Source organism: Falco punctatus, assembly GCF_963210335.1.
Source record: "Falco punctatus genome assembly, chromosome: 3".
NCBI lineage: Eukaryota > Metazoa > Chordata > Aves > Falconiformes > Falconidae > Falco > Falco punctatus.
Window position 1 is genome coordinate 110,851,305 of NC_137582.1, and position 22,655 is coordinate 110,873,959.

Genomic DNA, 22,655 nt, shown 5'->3' on the forward strand with positions numbered 1-22,655 from the left:
ACAGCAGCGCAGGAGGGCACGGGGCATGGGAGAGCGATGGTTCCCTTTAGCTTTCTGCTGCATTCCATTTGGGAGGAGGAGGAGGAGGAGGTGGAGGAGGAGGAGGGAGAGCCGCTAAAAGGAAAACGGATCCCCAAATCCCAGCATATGGGCTGCATGTGGACGCGGGGAGCCTGCGCATCAGCTGCGCTCCAGCGCCCGTGTCGCTGCAGCCTGGAGGTTTAAGGGCTGGCGGGTCCCACTCGTGTGGGAAGTGCGTGGGGTCTCTGTGGGATCACGCAACCTTTATCAGCTCTGTTGCCACTAGGTGACACTCTTGATCCAGCCTGTTTGGTGGCCTCCAGCTGTTCGTGGCCTCCAGCTGTTCGCGGCCCCGGGAGTGCTTCTGGAGCAGAGGATGACGAACTTGGACATGGACATGGACATGGACATGGACATGGACGGCCCTTCGTGGGTGAGGAGGGGACCCAAGCGGCTTGGCTGAAAACCGGCGGGCTCGTTCCAGGGGTGTTTGGATCGAGTGTTCCCTGGGCAGGGCAGAGCCTGCCCCCGTGACCCTCCGCTCCCACCGATGCCCGGGCACCCGGCGTGGCTGTGCCCCCAACACGATGAGATGATGCTCCCCTGTCTGAGCCTAACCCTGGGGAAGGTCCCGTCTGCTCCCGGAGGGGCAGGGGGCTGTGCCGTGCCGGGGGCTCTTGCTGCCCCCCTCTCCGAGTGCCAGGCTCGGGGGGCTCTGCACAAGGGTGGGGAGCAGCTCTCGGGGTGGGGAGCGGGAGCGGGATTGCGTTACGGCAGCGGTTGCCACAGCAAAGGCCGAAAGGGAAGGACCCTGGCAGGGGAGGAGGTGTCCTGTGCATGAAGATCATGTTTTTAGGCTTGTAAAGTGTCTTCCCAAGGAGGGGGGCTTTGCCAGGGGGGCAGGAGGAGGTGGAGAAGCCCCTGCTGTCACTGACCACCACCACGTGGCCCTTTTATTGGGGGACAGTGGAAACGGGCTGGGTTTAGCGGGGGGGCCGTTCCTGTAAACTCCAGGAGCTGCGGATCGGGGTGTTGGAGCAGCGTGTCTCCACCTCCTGTCACACAACCTGAGCTTCAGGGGAGGCAGGCAATGGAGAGCCATTTTGCAGACGAAAACACAAATCTTTTAAAGGTCCCTAAGCCAGGCTCTGCCCAAAATCGGCCCTAAGGAGCCATCCCAGGTAAAGGATGGAATGAGGTCCTGAGGATAGGTTGCACTATCGGAGGCCGCTGCGTTAAGCCCTGGCCCGCCTGGATGTCCTCACCGAGGTCTCTTGGCCTTCCCGTTTCACTCACTCTGGCTCACCAGCCCTTTTTTTCCCCACGTTGGCACTTGGGTGGCTGTTGACAACCTGGTTTTGCTTTCCCTGCTGGCGGTACTGGAGAGCAGAGCTGGTGGAAGCCGCGGGCCCCTGCCGATGTGCCCAGCGGCACAGGGGAGACAGCAGAAACAGGCCAGCAGAACTGCCGGAGCAGAGAAGCTTTTGCAGGGGCGATGGTAGGATTTGAACCTCATTTTAAGGCAGGTTTTTTGGGTTTTTTTCAACACCTTTTACTTCGATCAATTCAGATTCGCTTCCCCAGCAAACACATCCAAACCCAGCGTGCGAAACCTCCCACATCCCTGCCTGTGGAGGGGACGCTCCCCATCCCGTCTCCTCTGAAGCAAAAGCTCTTGGAGATACCCAAGATGCTGGTATGGCTGGAGCGCAGCGGGGCTGGGGGGGAGGTTGGCTTTGCACCGTGGCAGGGCTTCCTCGCTCAGCGCTAGCGTGGAGCAGCTGGGATAAATCTGTGCTGCTGCACTGCTGGGCCCTAGCTGGGGGGGCTGCCGCAGAGGGGGCTGTGGGGGGCTTTCTCGCTTGCTCCCAGCACAGATGGGGCGAGGAAGTGAGGGTTTCCTGGTACAAGCACTTTTCTAAAGAAACCTCCTGCTGCGATCAGAGCCTTGCATGTGTGTGCTCTGCCCTGGGACGCCTGCCAGGACCGAGTGACGCAGAGGTGGCCGGGGAGGTTTGGCTGGGAGCATCCAAGGAGAGGGTCCTGGGGAAGCAGGGGAAGGGTGGGCACCGTGCACAGCAGCTTGTCCTCGATGGCAGCTGCTTCCCAGTGAACAGCTTTTGAGGGGCACGGAGATCCTGGGGGGGGCAGTGGGGGGCAGATGGGCTGTGTCCACGCTGGGAGGTGAGCCCTGCTTTGCATCTCCCCGTCCTTGGCTCTGAGATGGTTTCCAGGCCTGAATTACCCGTTCAGCCACTGAGAAAAGCACGATGAAGTTGTTGAAAAGGTGATGAGAAAAGTAGGTCTTGGTGAAGAGACACATTTCTGTCTGGGGGTGGGCAGCTGGGCAGCACAGCCAGCGCTGGGGGGGACATGGGACAGGGCCGGTGGGGTGCGTGGTGTGCACAGCTGGCCCTCACCCCCACATCTGCAGCAGCATCATCCCAGGGGAACGTGTCAGCAAAAGCTGTGGCAGTGGTGCAGGGGAGGAAGGGGCAGCAGCCGGCAGCGTCTGGCCCTGTGACCACAGGGGTGGGTGCCAGGGGCGCAGCGGAGACGCACTCGTGGCTCTGGTTTGTGCTGGCATCGGTGCCCTCGGTGCTGGTCTCCCCACCAGCGGGAACTGCAGCCATTTGTTGGAAGAAAAGAGCCCCTTTTGGAGCTGGAAATTAAACCCCCCCAAATGAGTCCCTGCCGAGCCCCCCGAGGTGCTGGCCCTGGAGCGTGGAGGTGGTCACGTGGGGCTCCCAACAGCACTTAGAGGTTCAGAAGTGTCTTCTGCACCAGAAGGGGTGGAGAAGCCGGCGGGACCCGCTGGGTCCTCTGACGTGTTGCCTCACACTTGCCGAAGGGCAAGGTGCCGTGGGTCCATCCAGGGTTGCCCCTGCAAAGGGGGGCCCCGGGCTGTGCTGCGGGCAGCCCAAACAGCCCTGGGGCAGAGGGGCAGCCTTTCCCCTCGGCTTCTGCTTCCACCCTCCATCCCTGGCTGCCGACGGCTGGAAAACCGGCCAGCCGGTCCTCCCGTGCCTCTGGCCGCTTTCCGGGCAGGTGACTGGGGGCGATGGCAGGCAGGTTTTGTGGCTTTTTATTTGGTTTTGCAAAATTCCGCTTTTTATCGGCGGGTGCAGAGGATGGAGCCTGGCTTTTGGTGCTGCCGGCCGGGCGTAGGGACCTGCTGGCCTGTGGGTCGCTGCCCACCTGTCAGGCGAATGCGGGGTCGGGGTCTCCAGCGCCGGTGGGGAGGCAGAGCCCAGTGCTGGCTGTCTCTTTAAGGCAGGAGAGGGAACTCTCAGGCTGCCACTTTGTGGAGTTTAGACCAGATCCATGTTTTCATTAGCATTTCATTTCATCTCCTCCTCCCCCCTCGCAACCCCCCGCCGGCCCCACCTCCTCCAAATCGGCATTTCTGCATCCTTCTCTGTGCATCACCGAGCAGCAGGTGAAGGTCCGGCTGGCACCTGCACACGGACACACACCCCTGCTCACATCCCTGCGCGCTGGACGCACCTCTGCCAGGGGAGAGACACCTTCCCGCACCCCTGCGTGTTGCATCGTCCTCCTGAGGGGCGAGCCTGGCTGGGAGCATCCCTGTACTCGCCTCCCCCGGCGGGGAGCATCCCTGTACTCGCCTCCGGGCTGCTCTGCCTCTCCTTGCTGGCTCTGGCTGCAGCAGCAGCAAAGCGAAGGCACAGAGGAACTCGGGGGGGAGGGGGGGGGGGGCGGGGGGCGGCTTCCGCTGCCCCAGGGGGCAGAGCTCTGCAGGTAGCCAAGCCCAGCTCGGGGGGCAAGAGCTGATCCTCCAAGGTCCAGAGCATCCCCAGCATCTGAAGCATCCTGGAGTCCAGAGCATCCGCAGTATCCAGAGTTTCCTGGGTCCCGAGCATCCCTAGCATCCAAAGTATCCTGGGCCCAGGGCATCGCTGGCATCTGGAGTATCCTGGGGTCCAGAGCATCCCAGCACCTGGAGCATCCAGAGCATCCTGGGGTCCAGATTATTCCCTGGTCCAGCGCATTCAGAGCATCCAGAACATCCTGCCATCCAGAGCATCCCTGGCATCTCGAGCATCCCAAGCCTCCCTGGTGTCCAGAGCATCCCCAGCATCCAGAAGCAGCGAAGCAGCGTCCGTGGACATCGTGGAGCAGGGGGATTTGCAGGGACGAGGAAATGCCTGTCTGTGAGTAACGGGGAGGGGAACCTTGCTGCTGCTGATCGGCTCCTGGGAATGTCACTCTGTCCTGATTGCCAGTGAAGAGGGAGAGAGGGGGAAGAGAGGGAGAGGAGGAGGAGGAGAGGAGTCAGGAGGACGGACACAGAGTGGAGAGGGACAGATGGTGCTTCTTCCCCCGGCGCTGGCTCTGGCGATGATCACCTAGCCCAGGTCATGCCTGGAGAAGGTCCCCGCAGCTCCCGAGCCAGCCCTGCCCCCCGGCTCCTCATGGAGGACGATCTGGGGGCCCCCAACGCCAGCATGCTGGGGGAGCACTCGCTGCTGGTGGGGAGCAGCTGGGTGGCCGCTTTCCTCTGCTTCATCATCCTGCTGACCACGGCAGGGAACTTCCTCCTCATCCTCCTCATCATCACCCAGCGCTCCCTCCGCAACACCTCAAACTACTTCTTGGTGTCCCTCTTCATGTCCGACCTGATGGTGGGGCTGGTGGTCATGCCCCCGGCCATGCTCAACCAGCTCTATGGGCGCTGGGTGCTGCGGGGTGACTTCTGCTCCCTCTGGTACTCCTTCGACGTCATGTGCTGCAGCGCCTCCATCCTCAACCTCTGCATCATCAGCTTGGACCGCTACCTGCTCATCATCTCCCCCCTCAAATACAAGCTGCGAATGACCTCCTGCAGGGCCCTCTGGCTCATTCTGGCCACCTGGACCTTGGCTGCACTGGCCTCCTTCCTGCCCATCAAGATGGGCTGGCATGAGCTGGAGTTCGAGGTCCGGTCCCCCAACGTCACCTCCCAAGGGGACGAGGACCAGTGCCGGCTGCTGGTCAGCTTGCCCTACGCCTTGGTGGCCTCCTGCCTGACCTTCTTCCTCCCGTCCGCCGCCATCTCCTTCACCTACTGCCGCATCCTCCTGGCAGCCCGCAAGCAAGCGGTGCAGGTGGCTTCCCTCGCCTCCAACGTGGCCACCGCCACCACCACCGAGACCACGCCACAGGTAAGGTGGCCCCAGGGACGTTGCTCCTGGTGGACCCCAGTGATTTGAGTGCCTGGGGGGGGTCTGCCCTCCAGGTGGCCTCGGGGCTGGAGCCAGCAAAGGGCTGGAACCAGCTGGGAGGGAGATTTTGGGCAGCACCCACCTCCCTGCTGTCCCCCCAAGGTGCCCCGTGTCTCACCCCAGCGATGCTGCGCTTTTAAGCTGCTCAGGAGCACAGTAACGGCATGAGCAGAAGCAGAGAAATAAATTAAGATACAGGCAAAAGCGCTCAGTGGTGCAAAATAAATGCGGTTTCACCCCACTCTTGGCGAGCGTCATCCCGGAGGGTTTTAATCTTATCTGACTTTCCACTCGTAAATCTGGGCCGTGGTGGGTGTGAGACATGCAGGGGAGAAGGAGTTTAATTAATAGCACATACCAAATTCTGGGGAGCACCTTATTTTGAACAGCCGGCTTCTGTTTTTGTCACCTGGTCTATAACGGCAACTGCAAAATGCTTCCGTACTCGAGCGCTGGTTCAACCGGCGTGTGTGTTTTTATAACCAAAACGTGGCTGCCCTTGTTTGTGTTTCTCCGGGAGAAGGTAATTGCCACTAAATCTAACAGCTTTAATTCCTTGTAATAGGCTTTATTGACCTCATATCCTATAGGGAAAAAGACAAACTTAATTGCCTTTAAATACCTCGACTTAGTTTGCTGTTTTCCTTTCTTTTAAGGAGCCAGGGCTCCGAGCTGGCCAGCTCTCCCGCACATCAGGTGTGCCAGGCTTTCCAAAGGAAAATGGGAATCGAAGAACCAACGGACAATATCATAAAATGTTTATTTTCCACCCAGACCCTACGAACTCACCCTCCGCAGCCCTGCAGCCCGGCTCCCCGAGCGATGCTCGGTGCTTTGCTCTGCCGTGGTGAACCAGCACCCACCCCGTGGCTCAGCGGCGGCGAGTGTCCCCGCGGGCTCCGGGAGCCCCACATTGGTGTGGGGGGTGGGTGTGAGCTGAAAAAAAAATTCAGGGAACCCCTGAGTTTCATCTTTTTAACATCTTTTTGTTCTCTTTTGGGGTAGGAAGCTGAGTGGCAACGGGGCCTCAAGTAATTCCGGCAGAAGGCTGAGATAACAATTTCAGATTGCAGGAGTGGATAGAGGCCTGAGTTAGTTGTGGTGTTTGTAGGGTGAAATGTTTGATGTCCTGCTTTTAAAAATGTAATTTTTTTAAAAAAAATGTAATTTTTAAAATGTAGTTTGCTGCTCTAATCAGCAGCTAGAGCTGCTCTTTAGGGCATGCTTTATCCTGACCAAAACATTGACTGAGTCGGATTTTTCTATAAAAGAACAGCCTAATATACAGTATTACAAAATAGTAATAAAAAATCACTATTTTGCAGTAAAAAAACCCAAAAATACTCTCAATGTTGAGGGTTTCTGTTGCTTCCTCTTCCTGATTTGTGGTTCAGGGCTGCGGTGCTCGCCGCCCTCCTGCCCCTTGTGAGACGGGGCACAACGGCGGGTATCGGTGGGGGATTTGCAGCCCAAACGCCCCTTTCTTTGGCGGGGGCTGGCGTGGGTGCCCGTGGCTCTGGCCTGGGGACAAGCGCTGGCCCACCGCCCCCTGTCCCGCTGCAGGTTCCCCGCGCCCCCAGCCAGCCCGCGGCCGGCAGCGAGAGCAGGAGGTTCACCACCAAGCACAGCAAGAAGGCGCTGAAGGCCAGCCTGACGCTGGGCATCCTGCTGGGCATGTTCTTCGTGGCTTGGCTCCCCTTCTTTGTCACCAACGTGACGCAGGTAAGCACGTCGGGTGGGTTTATGTCGAGTTTTCAGAAGTTTGACGCTTCGAATCCAGCTGGGTTCAATCTTAGACACCTGCGGGTCTTGCTGGAGAGCCTCTGGGGTCAAAGATGTAATTTCCTCAGGGAGCAACGGGAGGAAAAAGCCCTTCAAAAGGGTTTGGAAGGTTTCCTTCAAAAAGGAAATGCTGGCATGCCTGGGAAACCGCTCCGGATCGGGGCCGAGGTGGGAGATGCTGCTAACCCTTGCTGTCCCCCCGCCAGGCAGTCTGCAGCTGCGTCCCGGCCGGCTTCTTCGACGTGCTGACCTGGCTGGGGTACTGCAACAGCACCATGAACCCCATCATCTACCCGCTCTTCATGAGGGACTTCAAGAGAGCCATGGGCAGGTACCTGCCCTGCTGCCGGCGCGCGGGGGAGCCCCGGCCCAGCGCCATCTCCCTCTCCATGAGGAACTCCAACAGCGGACCACGCGCCGCCACGTCCCTCAAGAACGTCCTCACCCTGCAGGCGGAGACCGACTCGGTTGACTCCGGGGCACTGGGGAATGAACAGGGCCTGCTGCCGGCCGGCGGTGGCCCCCCAGCCCCCAGCCCCCGCTTGCTCAACCGCTTCGACGCGGGGCTGCAGCCCAGGCAGCTCGGCACCCCCGTGGCCTGAGCCAGGGTGGCCTGGCAGGGGGTTACGGGCCACTGTGTGCTGGGAGGGGTCCCCCAGCCCGGTGCAAACTCTCCAAGGGGCTGCTCTGCTGCAAGGCTTCTCCCTGCCCGCGCCTCGCTGCCCGATGCCCTCTCCAAACACAACGGCATTTCCTCGGAGAAGGCGCTGCCACCAAGCGCTTCGGCGGGTAGGTTTAAACAGCAAAGCCGCATTTTACCGCTGAACGAATCTGCCTCGTTTCTCTCTGTGTCCATCCCACCTTTGCTCACCGTCACCGATGCCTCGCCCTTTTCCAGAGCTGCTTCTTGTGGCCTTTTCATCCCTAGTTAGTCCGAACCTCGGGCGCCTGACTCTTCCGCCAGCCTCCAGCTCCCTAAACTTCAGGCCAGGTTTCCAGCTTCCGCTGACACGGCTCAGCCGATCGCCTCCCTTACCCAGTGTGCCCAGAGGAATGGTGGAAACCACGTCCCGAGACTCATGGACAAGGGGTTTGGGGCCGCCTCAGGCCACAGAACGTCACATCTCCTTGGATCTTAGTTCCCTCACCTGATCTGGGCTCTCCCTGCCTCAGTTTCCTGCCAAACTGCAACACAGCGAAACCATCGTGTTTGGTCATAAGCAGCCTGCACTACGGGGGATTAAATTTGATGCAAAACGTCCAGCGCCGCTTTCTGCAGATGCAGCAAGAGTGTGGGCGTTCGCCGCGGTGGTGGTTCCGTGGGTATCCTGACAGTAGTAAGTAACGAGATCAGCTTCCCTTTAGATTTCATCCTACAGCTTCCTATTTCTGGCATCCGACCATCACACTGCGCTCTGACAATCCATCAATTTTTAGATGATGCTGTTAGAAAACACACCTTCCCCCCCTCCCCCTGCTTCAAATAAGAATCTAAACAAATACTGTCTTTTAAATAACAATGCCAGCCCCCTCCCCCAACACACACACAGAGCCACAAGCAGGGGGAATAGCGAGTAGTGTGGTAAGTGGGCACTTAAAAAATAATAAATGCTTTTAGCAAAGTCTTCCTCAAGTGCCTTTCAGACGCAGAGGCAGGTTGGCCGCTGGCTGCTGTGCCCTCCCTGGCCTCGCACCCCGCACCCCGCGCTGCCTGCGGCACCCTAAGGTGCTCCTGGAACTCACGGTCACACAGAGAAATGAACACAGAGTGTCCCTTGGGTACGGGGTGCTGCAAGAAGCAGCCACACGCCAAGCCAGTCTCATTAGTTTTCTTTCCACGTTGCCCACGTATATTCCAGAACTGAACAACAAGTGTTTTTATGAGTAGCTTGACATTTATTTGCCACAAATCCCCTTGCAGCTGACGGCTGGCCCAGCGGTCAGTGATAAACGACCGTGACAAAGGAGAACTGAGCACAGGTTCAAACATCAAACTGTTCAATACATTTTTGCCACGTAGCTGTGGCCATGTAGCTTGAGTTTGGTATCAAGCATGAAGGTAAAGATGTGCGTCTTTCCACAAATGGCTTTATATAAAAACATACTTCAACTCCAGTTAAAAAGGAGCAGAAAAATCCACGACAAACTCCGAAGGTCCATTGGGTGGGCGGCTCCGCAGAGACAGGCTGCAGGAGATGGAGAAACAGAGACAGCCTCCTCAAGCCAGATGTCCGAAAGCAATAATGCACTACCCTCATCGAGCCAATTCTGTGTAACGAGGCGTTTGCTTGGGGACAAATCCTCTGGTGCAGTGGAGAAGTCAAGCCCCTTCCCCGCAGGCAGCAGCACCGCCGAGCAGCGTGCCGGGCCCACCGTGGTGGGACCCCGTAGCCTGTGTCGGGACATCTCCCGTCGCCCCGCAGCAAGGCATCATGCCAGAGGCAGAGATGAAATAATGTAGTTTCAGGATCGGGTAGGAAGTAGCTGGTCGATGGCCCAGCTATCTCAAGACAGATGTATTCCTGAATATGATCAAAGAGCTATAACGTCTCTCAAATGACAGGGAAAACCAAGAAAAGGTGTTTATTAATGGTGTTCCTGGCGTCATATGGAAACTGGACTTGCTAAATAAGCTGCTTTTGATCACAGCTCAAATTCCAGTGTGAATACTGGACTCGGTGGCAGGACGGGGGGACAGGAAGAGCCGGGTGCTGCAGCCAAAGCCATGGCACGCTGCCAGGTTGCACCGCTGCCCCCAGAAACCGCCGCGTTTCCCACGCCGTGAGCAATAATCGGCAGGTAAGGTCCGGGGAGAGAAGGGAGAGGTGGTGCTGGTTAAACTGGTGCTGGAACCGGGAGGGAGGAGGACTCGGTGTGAACCGAAATCGGAAGCTGCAGGCACAGTATTTCCCCCTGTGACTCAACAAGACCTTCCAGGTGTGGGTGTGGGAGGGTATTGACACCCCTCGGCGCTTGTTTTGAAGCAGGGAAGCACAGGGGTGCTCTCAGCTGGGGCCTGTCCTCGCCGTGCTCCGGCTGGATGTGCTGCCTTGGGCTCAGCAGCAAAACAGGCCAGAGAGGGACCTTTTGTGGAAGATGTGGATCAGTCCCGTAGGGTTCTGGAAGATTCTGCAAGGCAGGGGATGTAAAGCAGCGTCCCTCCCTCCGGTTTGAGAGGGGGGAGAAGAGAGCGGATGCCAATCCGCTTTTATAAAGGGAGGTAGAAATCAAACAGATTCATATTTATCCTATGCCAAGTACTGGTTTTCTGCTAAGCCAATTAAAAATATGTCTAGAGGGGGCTTTTAAGGCTGGAGAAGTGTGTGGGACACAAAACAAAAGTCTCTGTGGGTTGCTGGCTTGCAAAGCCTGGGAGGAAATTTCACGAAGTAATAAATCATAAAAAGCCCGCTCTGTTTCTTCTGCTGTCTTTCACCTAGGGTCTCAACGCGCGTTTCTGACAGGACTGAGGGGAAGAAGGGCAGGCAGCCCGAGCCGTACGCCTGCCCCGTCAGCGGAGCCGCAGCGGGGACGCTGAGATGTACATAGCCGGGCAGCCAGAGCCTGCAGCACACCTGCTCACATGAAATCAAAACCCCAATCAACCACTGCGGGAAAAATGGTTTTAATTTCCTAGTGATGAGCCCCTCTCCATGATATGCTTAAAAATACCCGCAGAGCCACCTGCTTTCCCAGGAGTTACATAGCAGAGACACAGTCCCTAACGGTGACAGCTGCTTCCCTCAAGAACCAACGCGGTTTGTGCGAGGAGGGAAGTGCCGCCACTTCCTGAGCAGTGCTGATTCAGGCAGGAACCAGCCCTTCCTTGTCCATGGGAGATGCCGTGGGTGGCTGCTCCAGAAGCTTTGATGCAGCAACACGCCGCTGCCACGCTCCAAGCTCTCGGGAGGGTCTGCAAACTGCAGCTACAGCTCTGCCGGCTCCACCAGTGCTCCTTTGGGAATCCTGCTGCAACAGGATGGTGTTTTGAAAGCGGTTTTAGCGCTGGCGGAGCATCTCTGCCTCACACAAAGAGCTCTAATTTGCTCCTTTGTCTGCTGCCTCTTTCTTGCCGTCCCCACTGTCTGAACAGTCTGGGCAGGGGAGTGAGGCTTCTCCCCCGAGACAGCTGGGAGCATCAGGGTGCTGAGCACGGCCGGCGGGGAGAGCCTCACCATCGGCCACATCCTCCTCTCGCATGGTGTTTTCCTCTTCCGGAGCCTCGCCGCCCGCTGCCCGCTGTGATTTCTTGGCTGGAGGGGAGAAAAGGCTGCCGCTGCCCTTCTCTTCCGGACAACACTCCTTGGTTTTAATGCCCACAGCTTTTAGGATCGTGTCCATTTGCTTCATATAGTCCAGGTGGCCGTTTACCTGCAAGCAACAAGAGTCCTGTTAGTGGGGAAGCTGCAGGAAGCCCAGCTCCGTCAAGTCCTTCATCTCCAGAGCCAGCACTGTCATGAGGTTTGAGTTTAGCTCTGAAAGGCTGGAAGAATGAGGTCTGAAAAATGCGGTTGTCCACCGAATAACCTGAACTGGCTGCGGCTGCTGCATTGCCTCTCCTCAGTAACATCGTTACAATGTTTGTAACATTGCTGAGTTACAAACCCCCAGACTCTGGGTGCCACAAGAGTAAGAGAGGAGGCGATGTGCCACAGTGAGAGACACCCAGGTAGGAGACAACTTGTCTTAGTTCAGCCCCTTGTTCTCTGCTAAATTACGTGTCCTTCCTGTGCCTTAGCTGCCTTGTAAAAGCAAAAATTATCTTATTTAAAGTAGAATATAGTCATTAAATCTCACAGCAGCTACCGAGTGTGTTAAGGTTCTTGGCTGGAAGGTGCACTGATCTGTCCCACACCATATAAAACCGGGAGCCTGAGAGTTATGGGTTCATAAACCACATTAAAGTCAACAGCACATGCAAAAACCCCACACATTTTTATTGTAAGGTGATTTCCATGATAAGATAAACCCTTCTGAGAGGGACGTTGGAATGCGTCCTTCCAGTCAGGGCACAGGAGGGAGAGAAAACCTCCTCCGCAGGTCGTCGTTGTCATCCACAGCAGGCTACCTGGCTGGGAAGGCAGAAGGTCCCTTCCGTGTCAGGGGTCCTGTGCAAACCCAGCGTCTGAGGCAGCGACAGCAAAGGTTCTGCCAGAGAGCAGCCTTCAGAGCTCCTTGGCTGTTGTGCTCACAGCCGAGATGGGAGGAAGCGCTTGTGAGCGCCAGGTGGATTTCCAGCTGGTTTCTCTGTGGAGGGGAAAAGCGCGGGGAGGCTGAGCTGGGGCTATTTTGATGGTGCATGCACCAGCCGGCCTACAGATTTCAGCACAGCTTCAGGGGTCTGATTTGCATCCTCAGATATTTAACATCTTTGGTAAATTCAATTTCTAACACTTTACATCCTTCCTGACCCCGCCAGAAAGCTGTCTCAGGTAACACCACCTCCTATTTTCCCCAACCTTACTAGTAATTAGGGAATTTCCACAGTGGGGAACACCCACCACCACAGCCCTGGGTTTCCCGCTTCCTGGCCACGTGTAGGAGCACCCCAGGCAGGGGCTGGCTGCTCGTACGAGGCGGTGAGAGCCCTTTGCAGAGCAGCCCCGGCCCCCCGCTGCACTCCCTGCTGGCTCAGTCCCACAGGCTGGCTGGTGCCTGGGCACCCTGCCTCCCTGTGCGGCCAGCAGGGTTACCAGCACCTCTCCCCAACCCTAACACCAGCCTCCTTTCCTGCATGGGCAAAATTCAAACAGTTTTTGAGTGGTAACGTTTGGAGGCACTTAGGACTTGGAGCAAAATGAAGGATTTAATCAGCACATTAGTAATGCAATATGTGACTTTCATCAGTCCAGATGGCTCAACAGGCTCTTGGTGTTTTGAACAGATTAGTTAATTAAAATAACCATTGAAGGGCTAATGGACTGGCTGTTAAGATACGTACATGTTCTCTGAAAAAGCATGAACTCTCTACACAGTGGGAAGGCTTGGTGCTAAAAAAGAAATGAGTGCAGCGTTGGACAAGGCAGAGAGAAACAAGGAAGAAATGGACTTACTGGGAGGGGTTGCTGAAGCCTCTTGCTTTGCTGTATTCTGAAACCTCTACAGTCACCGCAAGCTGCCTGCCCTGGCCACCACCTGGGGATCTCTCAGCCTCTTCTCTCACCTAGTCATGAGACAGAACAAATTTCCTCTGCCACCCTGAGGGCTAGATTTTCATAACACTTCAGTATCCAGCAGCTTCCACTAAAACCATGGGGAACTCCTCTTCCTCGAGCACCACGATCGCTGAGAGATGCTGGATAGGAGCCGTTCTGAAGAGCTGAGCCTTTCCTCACGCAGCTAAAAGAGAAGCTGACCCTCCTGAAAGTCTGTCCCTTACTGCAGGTCTGCCAGCACCACGACATCTCTTCAAAGGAAACCCACTGCTGTTTCCAGGATAGCCCACAAAGCCGGCCCAGTGCAAGCCCTGAGCAGCACAGGAGGAGGCAGGACTCCTTCTCTGCTATATTGTGATATTAAATACCGAGCCACCAGCAAAAGAACAGCAAACATACTGCCTTGCCACTGTGAAGCCAGCCTGGTGGGAAAATTCAGCAATTTCATCTCTCAAGAGCCTGTTTTTATCTGCAAAGCTGAATTCCTCCACTGGTAGGCTGTGCTGGAGATGGGATGGGAACATCTAAAACACTGTAAGGGACAATAAAATTTTACAGGGAAATAAAGAATTGTTTTAATATTTTCCAGAACAAAGTGCAGGAAGCATTTAAGAATAAATGGAATAGAAAAGTGTTCTTGTAACCAAAGCAAATATGTTTCTGCTTGTTACAAGGAAATGAAAATCAGTGTGCTTAGGTGACTTCTCCCCTGGTATATCTGATTTTATGGTTGCTTTGACTCATTAGAAAACACAAGCCAGCCGTCTGTGTCACTAATTCTGCTGCAGGACTATGGCACGGCACCAAAAGATCTCCAAAGAACTACAGGCGATAGCATCGCTCAGCTGGATCGATCGGGCAGCTGAAAGGAGGCTCCAGTTCAGTAAGTTTGGAAAAGTTTTCAAGTTCAAATCCACCCAAAAAGCATCCAAAATATCGTTAAGCCTATCAGCTGCATCTATTAAATTCAAATAGAAGTCTTTCTGTTTGGTGCAATAAGTGCCTCTGGTTATGGTGTCATAAAAACACAGTTCAATTTATGGGAGCTTTGAAAACAAATTATGTCATCCCTGGGCCTGCAACCAACTCACTGGTGGCCACTGTAGCAAGGCGAGCTGTGAGCTCTGCAGCGCAGATGCTGCTCCCCATGTTAACGACAGCACTTCTAGCTGGAGAGGGACAGGGGACAGCGATTAGCGTGTCTGAGAAGGGATGATAATGGAATCCATTTGTAGTTACCATGCAGCTCTCTCCATTAATGGTCAGCCAGAGCAATCTCCACGGCTCTACTCAATTGCCTTTGCAGTTGGTTCTCCCCAGCGTTGCAAAAGAACGGATAGAGCAGCAACGCAGGATCTATCCAGCTCTTTTGGACTCTGCTCAATATGGCAGAGGAAGTCTTTGCTTACTCCAGAGCCAACTGTTGTAAGATCCTGTCCAGCTTCCTTCAAAAAGAGCTCCTCCGCCGATCCCAAGCAGCCAAGGCAAGGAGTGCACACCGGCTCCAAAGCCTGGCACAGCATGCAGAGCTCTTTGCTTTGCAGGGCTGCGTAGTTTGCCAGAGCTCAGCTGGGTTCCCTTGGCCTCTGCCACCTGCAGGGAGAGATACAGGACAGAGCAGCTGGGCTGTGCCTTCCTCCTGCTCTCCTTGACCAAACATCCTAGGGATTTGCAGAGGATCCCTGAGGAGCACAGGAGGCATGCAGCATGAGTGGAGCACGCACAGGTACCCTCTGCAAGTCACAGGAGCGCAGGTCATTAATATGGCTCAGAATTTCACCTCTTTGACTTGTTTTGAGCCCATTACATCCAAAAAGCAACTTTATTGTGCAGGAAGAAGATACTCTCAAGTTAAAACATCTCTCCAGAGCTTTGTTATTTCAGCAGGAGAAGTAAAGACTATCTTGGAGGCCACTGCAGTTTCAGGATTCCCTTTTGGCAAATACTGTCTGTTTTAATAGAAAACGGTATTTTGTGTTGGATGAAAAGAGTTAACAGAGTGAGCTGCAGTTTCTGAAGCTCAGCTAATCATCACACCTCACTTTTCAACAGTGCTTTCTTCCCACTATGGTGCCAGACACTTTGTGTACACACATAATGAAATGCAAACTGCCTCCGGGTGGCATATCTCAATAAAGCCAGCTCAGCAACTCTTGCAATAGCCCGTTCAACTCTTGGGTTTCCTCTCCGTTTCCAACAGTGGCAGTGAATTTGTCTTTCAGGAAGAGAACCGGAGCGCAACCCTGCGCGCTGAAATAAACTGACAGCCAGTTCTGGCATGGCATTGGTACAGAAGGGAAGAAACTCACATGCCATTCTTCCTTTCCAAAAAAATCCTCAGTTCTGGGTACTGCCTCCAAAGCCATGCAGCCGTCCTCTTCCAGATGGTGGCAAAGCCTGACTGATTATAGGACTCTCAAGCTATGCCAGGTTATCACTCAAAATGCAGTCATCCCTGCCAAGCTGGCAGGCTCCTCTGCTCAGAGTTATTCCCATGTGTCAGCGTAAGCCTTAATTCAGAGTGCTGGGTATATCCAGCATGGTAGAGGGCATTCAGCCTGGTGGAAAATGTCCTATCTATTTTCCACAGTTTTCTGAGAGCTTCTGGCAAAGATCTTACACTGCCCAAGCTGGGGAATATGGCTGGACCTGCCAAAAGCCAGTGGCAGAGCAGATTCCCATAGCGAGAACCAGAAGAACATGAAACAAACCTGGAAAGAGGCTGTGGCTGAATTAAGCTAAAATAGAAATAAAATTCTTCTGTTTGGGTTCTTAGGAAACAATGTTTTCAAAAGTGAGGGCAGTGAACACATCCACTGATTCAGAAGCTGTCATTTAAATGGATTTATTAAAAAGTGTGAATTTGGCATCTGTGTTGCACTATAGGTATATCCTGAGCATTAGCGATTCTCGCTTCCAGCAGAGGAGAAGCTAATAAAAACATATTTGAGGAAAATTCTATAGAGCTGAATTTATTTTGAAAATACTGTCAATGTCATTTGCATTATTCCTCTTTAATGTTTCTATTTCTGCTCTGAAAAACTGACGGAATAAAGATTGGAGCATGATTCAGCTGTAGCTAATAGGCTTTGCTTCTAAATCAGCCCTTCGCACAATTACAGTTTTGTGAATAGACTAAGTCGCTCGATTCTTATTTTTCTCCTCATTTAACAACTAACTTGACCGGTAAAAGTTCTCCTTCAATTACAGCAACATGTCTTGAGCAAGACTGTAATTTTTACATGCAATCATCTTTCAGCCACAACTTATTGATCAAGTCATTCTCACCTCTGGGACAATAACTGAGGGATGTTACCCTCAGACAGCACTCAGGCAGTTTCACACCAACGCAGTAACTTTTTCCAAGGACTTTTCCCATCAAACTTTGATATGTTTTTTTTTGTGGGAACATGTCGGTGTTGAAAATTCTGAGTGAATGCTTTCTTTTGCTGGATTTGTCCACTGCTGAAAAACTCTGCCAGCTTTACTCTCGATTTACCTTGACCAATTCCAAGAGGACTGATGGAGAGGAGTGAAACACAGAATACAACAAGAAAACAGAGGAAGTAAATGGAGGAAATCAGTTTGGGAAGCCTGAAGCCCTAAGGGGGCGAGATGGAGAGCGGCTGTATGTCAGCGATGACGGGCAGGATAAAGTTAGGAAGAAGGAGCTTCATAAATTCTGGATCAATTGCCTTCACAGGTGGCCTTCTGCTCACAGGTAACACGCTCCGCACACCGAGCCATGAATTTTTCAACCGTTTGCACAGCTGCTGGTGACTGGTTTTATTTTGCTGATGCTCTGACAACTACCAGAAGTGGAATTGGTTCTTTTCTCTAGCTATCGGGTTGGTGTCTGAACACTCGAGAGTCTTTCCAGCTATATCAAAGTTGCAAAACATGCCACTCACTTTTAAGGTGGCTATAATCAAATACTTATTTTTCAGTGCTAATCCAAGTGCAAATTATTTACATTAGATGCTATAAAGAATGTTTTCAAAGGCCCAGCATCAACTGTGCATATAATTATCACTGGTGAGTAATCTGAACATCATCTCTTGGCCTCAGAAGAAAAGAGATCTCCCAAAACGAAGACTGGATTGAGGTATTGAACTGCAGTGTTCCTAGAAGTAGCTTAGGGGACCCATGTATCTGATGTTATAAACTACAGCAGTCCACTAGTGATCCAAAATATCTGCTATACTGATCAAGCCAGGATTATGGAGAATTTTTCAAGAGTCCGGATGAAAACACTGAGATGAGATTCAGTCTCCATAGTCAGGATGATATAACAGGACCTGCCTGCAGTGGAGGATGACTCCTCTGTAACACCAAAAGGGACTGATTACCCTCCCTCTCCCCATCTTGCTCCAGGAATACACAAGATTTGGCAGCTGAAATGTTACCATCTTCGTGGCTTTCAAACCAACTTCTCAGCCGAAGTCCACAAAACAAGATTGGTTTTGGTTAGCTAAGGGAATTCCTGCTGTCTCTGGGGACAATGACCTGCTCTCACCTTATTCACCCCTTATGAGCTGATGGTACTAATCTGTCTGGACAAGAAGTCTTGGGCATTTGGGAAATTTCCAAAGCTATGGAGCAGTGCAACATCTCTCCTTAGCAACGTGATCTCCTACAGATCCATCACACTGCCAGTTTAAGCCCTGACCTCACCCTAGTGTCGCTGGGGCGGCAGGCAGCGATAAGCCTCATGGTGTTTTCAGCTACAGGCAGCTAACATCAATAATACGTGCTGTTGTAATTGCGAGATCTCAAACACGTTAGCTGAAAGTGTGCTACAGGAGAAAAACCTCATGTACACAATGTGTCAGCTAAGTCAGTCTTCCCCTTGATTAACACTTTTAATTGGATGTTGCAGCTGAATTTTCTTTCCATGTTAGCTGAAGAGGTTAGGAACAAAGTTCAAAACTGAACACAAAAATTATACAGAATTAGCGATCGTGTTCCAACATAAGACAGGAGATAGAAAGCTGAATTCTCTATCCTTAATTCACCTTACCGTGCTTTGTGTAGCCACCCTTGCAGAACCAAATGTAATTAACACTACTTAGGGAAAATTCCCACTGCTTTTCCTGGCTGTTTTGCTGGAGTAGGGTCTGTGTGATCAGGTGAGCTGCTTGCAAAGTCAACAGCTACAAATGCGTTCACCGCAAACCTGTCAAGAATGAGTCTGCAACATCTGGCTTTGCAAGAGCAGTCCTGTTTCCAAATGCAAGGTGCTCTGATATATATACAATGTAAAAGAAGCTCTATAAAAGGTGAAAAGTGATGTAAATTCTTAGGCTCCATGGGAGAAAGATGTCATGGTATGAAAACATTGCTGGTTACTCAAGTGGAATAGCAAATTTCGTTTGTTGAACTTATTAGATGTAAATGTAAACTACTTGTGGATCTTTCTACAATGTGGCACTTAATCTCAGCTTTTCTGAAGGCGAGGGGTGCAGTCCCAGCCATTCAGCTTTGCCCAGGGTAGTTGGGGTCTCTGAACACTGTACACACTCAAACAGATGTTGTGGAAGTCCACCATGAAACGATACCCACATGTTCCACGCACAATGGAGGAAATGGGAAAATTACTTCTATAAATCTGCAGGAAGGCCATGCTGTTCTGGCACCACACTGCTTCGGAGTGGCAGCACGTATGTGAATTTTGGCACCAGCCTTATGGAGTAAAGGCTCAGGGAGTGCTATAAAACGGTTCTCTCTGCCTCTCAGAAGCAGCTAAATACCCCCAGCCTCCCAAAGTGTACACCAAGGTGAAGCAATACATCTGTGTTGAAGCAAGGAGGGACATTGGCTTTTGAGGTTTTTTTCTGCCACAAAGCAAAAACAAACTGCAAGTTATTAATGGGTCCATTTGCACGCACTTTATGGAAAAGCTTTTCCAGTTTCTTCCTCTGTTCTAACATACTGATATTGCCAGCACCCTCTGCTTGCATCCCAAAGGGAAACATTTATTTAATATGTATTCAATGTGTGATTCTTGGAATTCCCAAATCATCAGCAAGAAGGATCACAGAAAACTAAGCCACTGATGACTCCAGGGTTGTAGGGACACGTGAAGAGGAAGAAATCATCCCTGTGACCTTAGAGCCAAGCAGACACATAGACTAGTTTCCAAAAAGGCTTGCAGGTCCCCAGATGTGAGAGAAGGCTCTCCGGGCTCCTTCGAGCCGCTGCCTGAAGCCAAGTTCTGCTCCTAACTCTTGCTTTTCTGATCCTGTTAATGCCTGTCACCATGGGAGGTGGCACTGCTCATTTGAAACAAATGAAACAAAGGTGTAATGAGACATAGGCAACCTTTTGCCTTTTGAACTTCCCAGGGTTCTTAATTAATCCACATTTCGTAACGACAATTAATTCTTTCCTGCAAGTCTTGGGAATGCAGGGGAACAAAACACAGTTTGATGCATTTAGGGGAAAAAAGCCCAAGTCACAAAAGTGCCAAATCAGTTGGATTTCACAAAATTCAGACTTTTCATCTGCTTACGGTATTTATGTATGCTGGGTACCTGCTTGGCTGAAGGCCAGACTGCCTTGGATTTGTTTGCCTTCCCTCATAATGGGAATACCAGGCCCCTCCTCTAAGACAGCTTTTGGAAAGAAAAATCAGTTATTCCTGAGTTAGTCTAGAGCTTAACGATGGTGTCGATAGGGTCGAGTGCTTCTGGGCAAGAATCGGGGGGAAGGCTGACGATGCAGATACCATGGTGGGAGTCTATTATAGACCACCCGACCAAGGTGAAGATGCAGATGAAATGCTCTGTAAGCAGCTGGGAGAAATCTCACGACTGCTAGCTCTTGTTCTCGTGGGGCACTTTGACTTACCAGGAGTCTGATGGAAATACAGTCCAGCAGGGAGGACACAGTCCAGGAGGTTCCTGGAGCGTGCGGGAGGGACCTTCCTGGTGAGGGAGCCCACTGGGGAAGGTGCCCGCTGGACCTGTTGTTTGCGAACAGAGAGGGGCTGGTGGGTGATGCGATGGTTGGAGGCCATCTGGGGCACAGCGATCATGAAATAATGAGTTTTAAATTTTCATTGAAGTAAGGAGGGTGGTCAGCAGAACTGCCACCTCGGACTTCTGGAGGGCAGGCTTTGGCCTGTTTAGGAGCCTGGTTGCCAGAGTCCCTTGGGGGGCAGCCCTGAGGGTCCAGGGGGTTCAGGACATCCTTCAAGAAGGAAATCCTGAAGGCACAGGAGCAGGCTGTCCCCATGTGCCAAAAGATGAGCTGTTGGGGAAGACCAGCCTGGCTGAACAGAGAACTTTGGCTGGAACTCAGGAAAAGTTGCGCATGGGGAGGTTTAGGTTGGATATTAGGAAATATTTCTTCACCAGAAGGGTGGTCAAGCACTGGAACAGGCTTCCCAGGGAAGTGGTGGAGTTCCCATCCCTGGAGGTATTTAAAAGACGTGGAGATGTGGTGCTTAGTGACATGGTTTAGTGGTGGGCTTGGCAGTGCCAGGTTAATGGTTGGACTTGATGATCTTGAAGGTCTTTTCCAACTTACACGATTCTATGGTTGGTTTGTAATCATTGTCATAAAGAGGGCTTTCCCACTGCTCACTTAGAGCAGCAAAGAAAAGAAGAGGTAAAAAGCTTCTGAGGTATCTCAGAGGGATAAAGCAACAGTGTGCTGCTGTGTGATACGGATTGTTCTAAAAAGAAGCTCTGCTGTTTTGCCTTCCACTGTGCAGAGATGCCGCAGGAGAAGGATATGGCTGTGAAATGTATCAGCATTCTCCGTACCACTGCAATCACTGCTCTAGAGATTAAAAAGTGTATCTGTAGTCTGTGGGCTGTACAGAGCACGGCTCTGGCACGCCAGGTGTTTACTCTCAGTTGGTGTTGCCACGTGTTGCCTTTACAGGGATTTGTGAGCACTGGCAGCAGGTAGGCAGCTGCCATCCACAATAGGAAAAGGAGAATTCAGCTGCCATCGAAAGCACAAGAAAGGAAGGAGTCTTAAAGTCAATGCAAAACTTAATCGTAGTCTAAAGCTGTTTAAGACTGTTTTCATATTGGACTAACAAGAGAACAGTACTGACTGCTGCAATAATTGTCATGATCCACCCATGCTCTCTACTAGACTTCCAGCCACACATTCCTACTGCCCTTAAGCTTGCAAGTTCATCCCTGGTTTCTGCTGTGGTAAAACCACCCAGAGAAACTTAAGTACCCATTCCTGACTTGTGAGCCTCCATGAAAATGCTCTGCCTGTGTTCTGACTCTGAGCAGTTCTGCAATATTCAAATGTTAATGCAAAATGTAATCTACAATATCCCATTTGAACAAACAGCAATCAATCTAATACACTACAGCTCAATTACTTCCTCGGTCTCTGTAACAGGCGCTGTCAAATAAATCTACTGAATAAATCAGTGCCATTGTAACCATTAGGAAGGCTTTTATAACTGCATTTGCTGAGTGGGAGGACATTTTTCTCTCAGTTTTACTGACAGTCAGATAAAAAACATACTAATTAAGAGAGACATGCAATAAATGCCTTGGAGGTGAATTCCTGCTTATACCGAGGTCTCTTAGTCCTCCACTCACTTGAGGATTCTGGTGCTACCACAGCAAAGACAACCCAGCTCTTTGGTTCCAGTCCAGTTTTCACTATGGATGGACTGGGAGATGCCTAAAATGCTGAGGCTGCCTGCTTGCACAATATTTTCATGCTGAACACCATTGCATCAGCTATGCTTTATTCTTCTATCACAGCTTGTCCTTTCTTATTCCTGGCAGGAGACTCATGGTGACCTCCAGCAAGGGCATCTGCAGGGATGGAGCTGGTCCCTATTATAGAAAATATCTCTTTCTGTATTTCTGTTATGCTACTGCACCATATTTGCAGCAAAATCCATCTTGGCTTTCTTACCACTTTAAAAAATATTGCCCCTGAATATTTCCTTCCCTGTTCTTGCTCCTTTTACTTGTAAAATGTTCACAAGAATGCAGTGTATTTCTTTTCATAAAGCTCCATGGTCTGGAAAATGGATCAAGAGAATGACATCTACTTAATATAGTCTTTCCCCCTGTGGGGGTTGCTCTTTATTCCCCCCAATGCTTTGCAGTAAGATTAAGCAAGTGAAAGTGTCAGCTCTTTCTGAAATGAGAACAGCACTGGGATTTGTCTGTTGGCATCGTGCAGCATGGATACAGATGTACAACAATAGGAGATTAGCAGATAGCAGCTCTGCAAGCATTATTCATTTAGCTGAAATGTAAATACTGCTCCTCTGGGGGAAAAGCGGAGAGGCTGTTGTGAGCCAGGCAGGATAAAGTCTGCAGGACTCCAGGGGGTTTCAGAGTGCAGGAAGCAGAAGGTCAACAGAAAGAGGGTCTCTGAAGAGAAGTCAAGAAGAGGAGAATAAACCAGACTGAACTGTCAGGAAAAGTCACCCTAATGCCACCGCTGCTTAACATCTTTGGCCATTTTGCTTTTCACG

The 22,655-nt window shown here is 52.1% G+C and overlaps 2 protein-coding genes across 7 annotated transcripts in view; one reads left to right on the top strand and one right to left on the bottom strand.

The window, feature by feature from the left end:
- The first annotated feature begins 22 nt into the window (after nt 1-22).
- Nucleotides 23-9,455, top strand: HTR6 (5-hydroxytryptamine receptor 6). Of its 2 annotated transcripts, none has more exons than XR_013926758.1 (4): nt 23-5,186; nt 6,810-6,968; nt 7,235-7,817; nt 7,927-9,455. XR_013926758.1 is itself a non-coding variant. In XM_080379315.1 (4 exons), the coding sequence occupies exons 2-4, from the start codon at nt 4,404-4,406 to the stop codon at nt 7,628-7,630; spliced, it is 1,338 nt and encodes a 445-aa protein (XP_080235441.1). In that variant the 5' UTR covers nt 28-39; nt 308-4,403; the 3' UTR covers nt 7,631-9,455. The 2 variants fall into 2 exon arrangements, 1 of the variants encoding a protein (XP_080235441.1); XM_080379315.1 differs by having other exon boundaries at nt 28-39; nt 308-5,186; nt 7,235-9,455.
- Nucleotides 9,456-10,637: 1,182 nt separating this feature from the next.
- Nucleotides 10,638-22,655, bottom strand: part of TMCO4 (transmembrane and coiled-coil domains 4) — a 41,184-nt gene continuing 29,166 nt past the window's right edge. For 3 of the 5 annotated variants that reach the window (XM_080379306.1, XM_080379310.1, XM_080379309.1), the window contains exon 14: nt 10,638-11,399. In XM_080379306.1, the coding sequence (XP_080235432.1) occupies nt 11,067-11,399 (333 nt within the window). In that variant the 3' untranslated portion in view covers nt 10,638-11,066. The other 2 variants (XM_080379307.1, XM_080379308.1) reach the window with 2 other exon arrangements.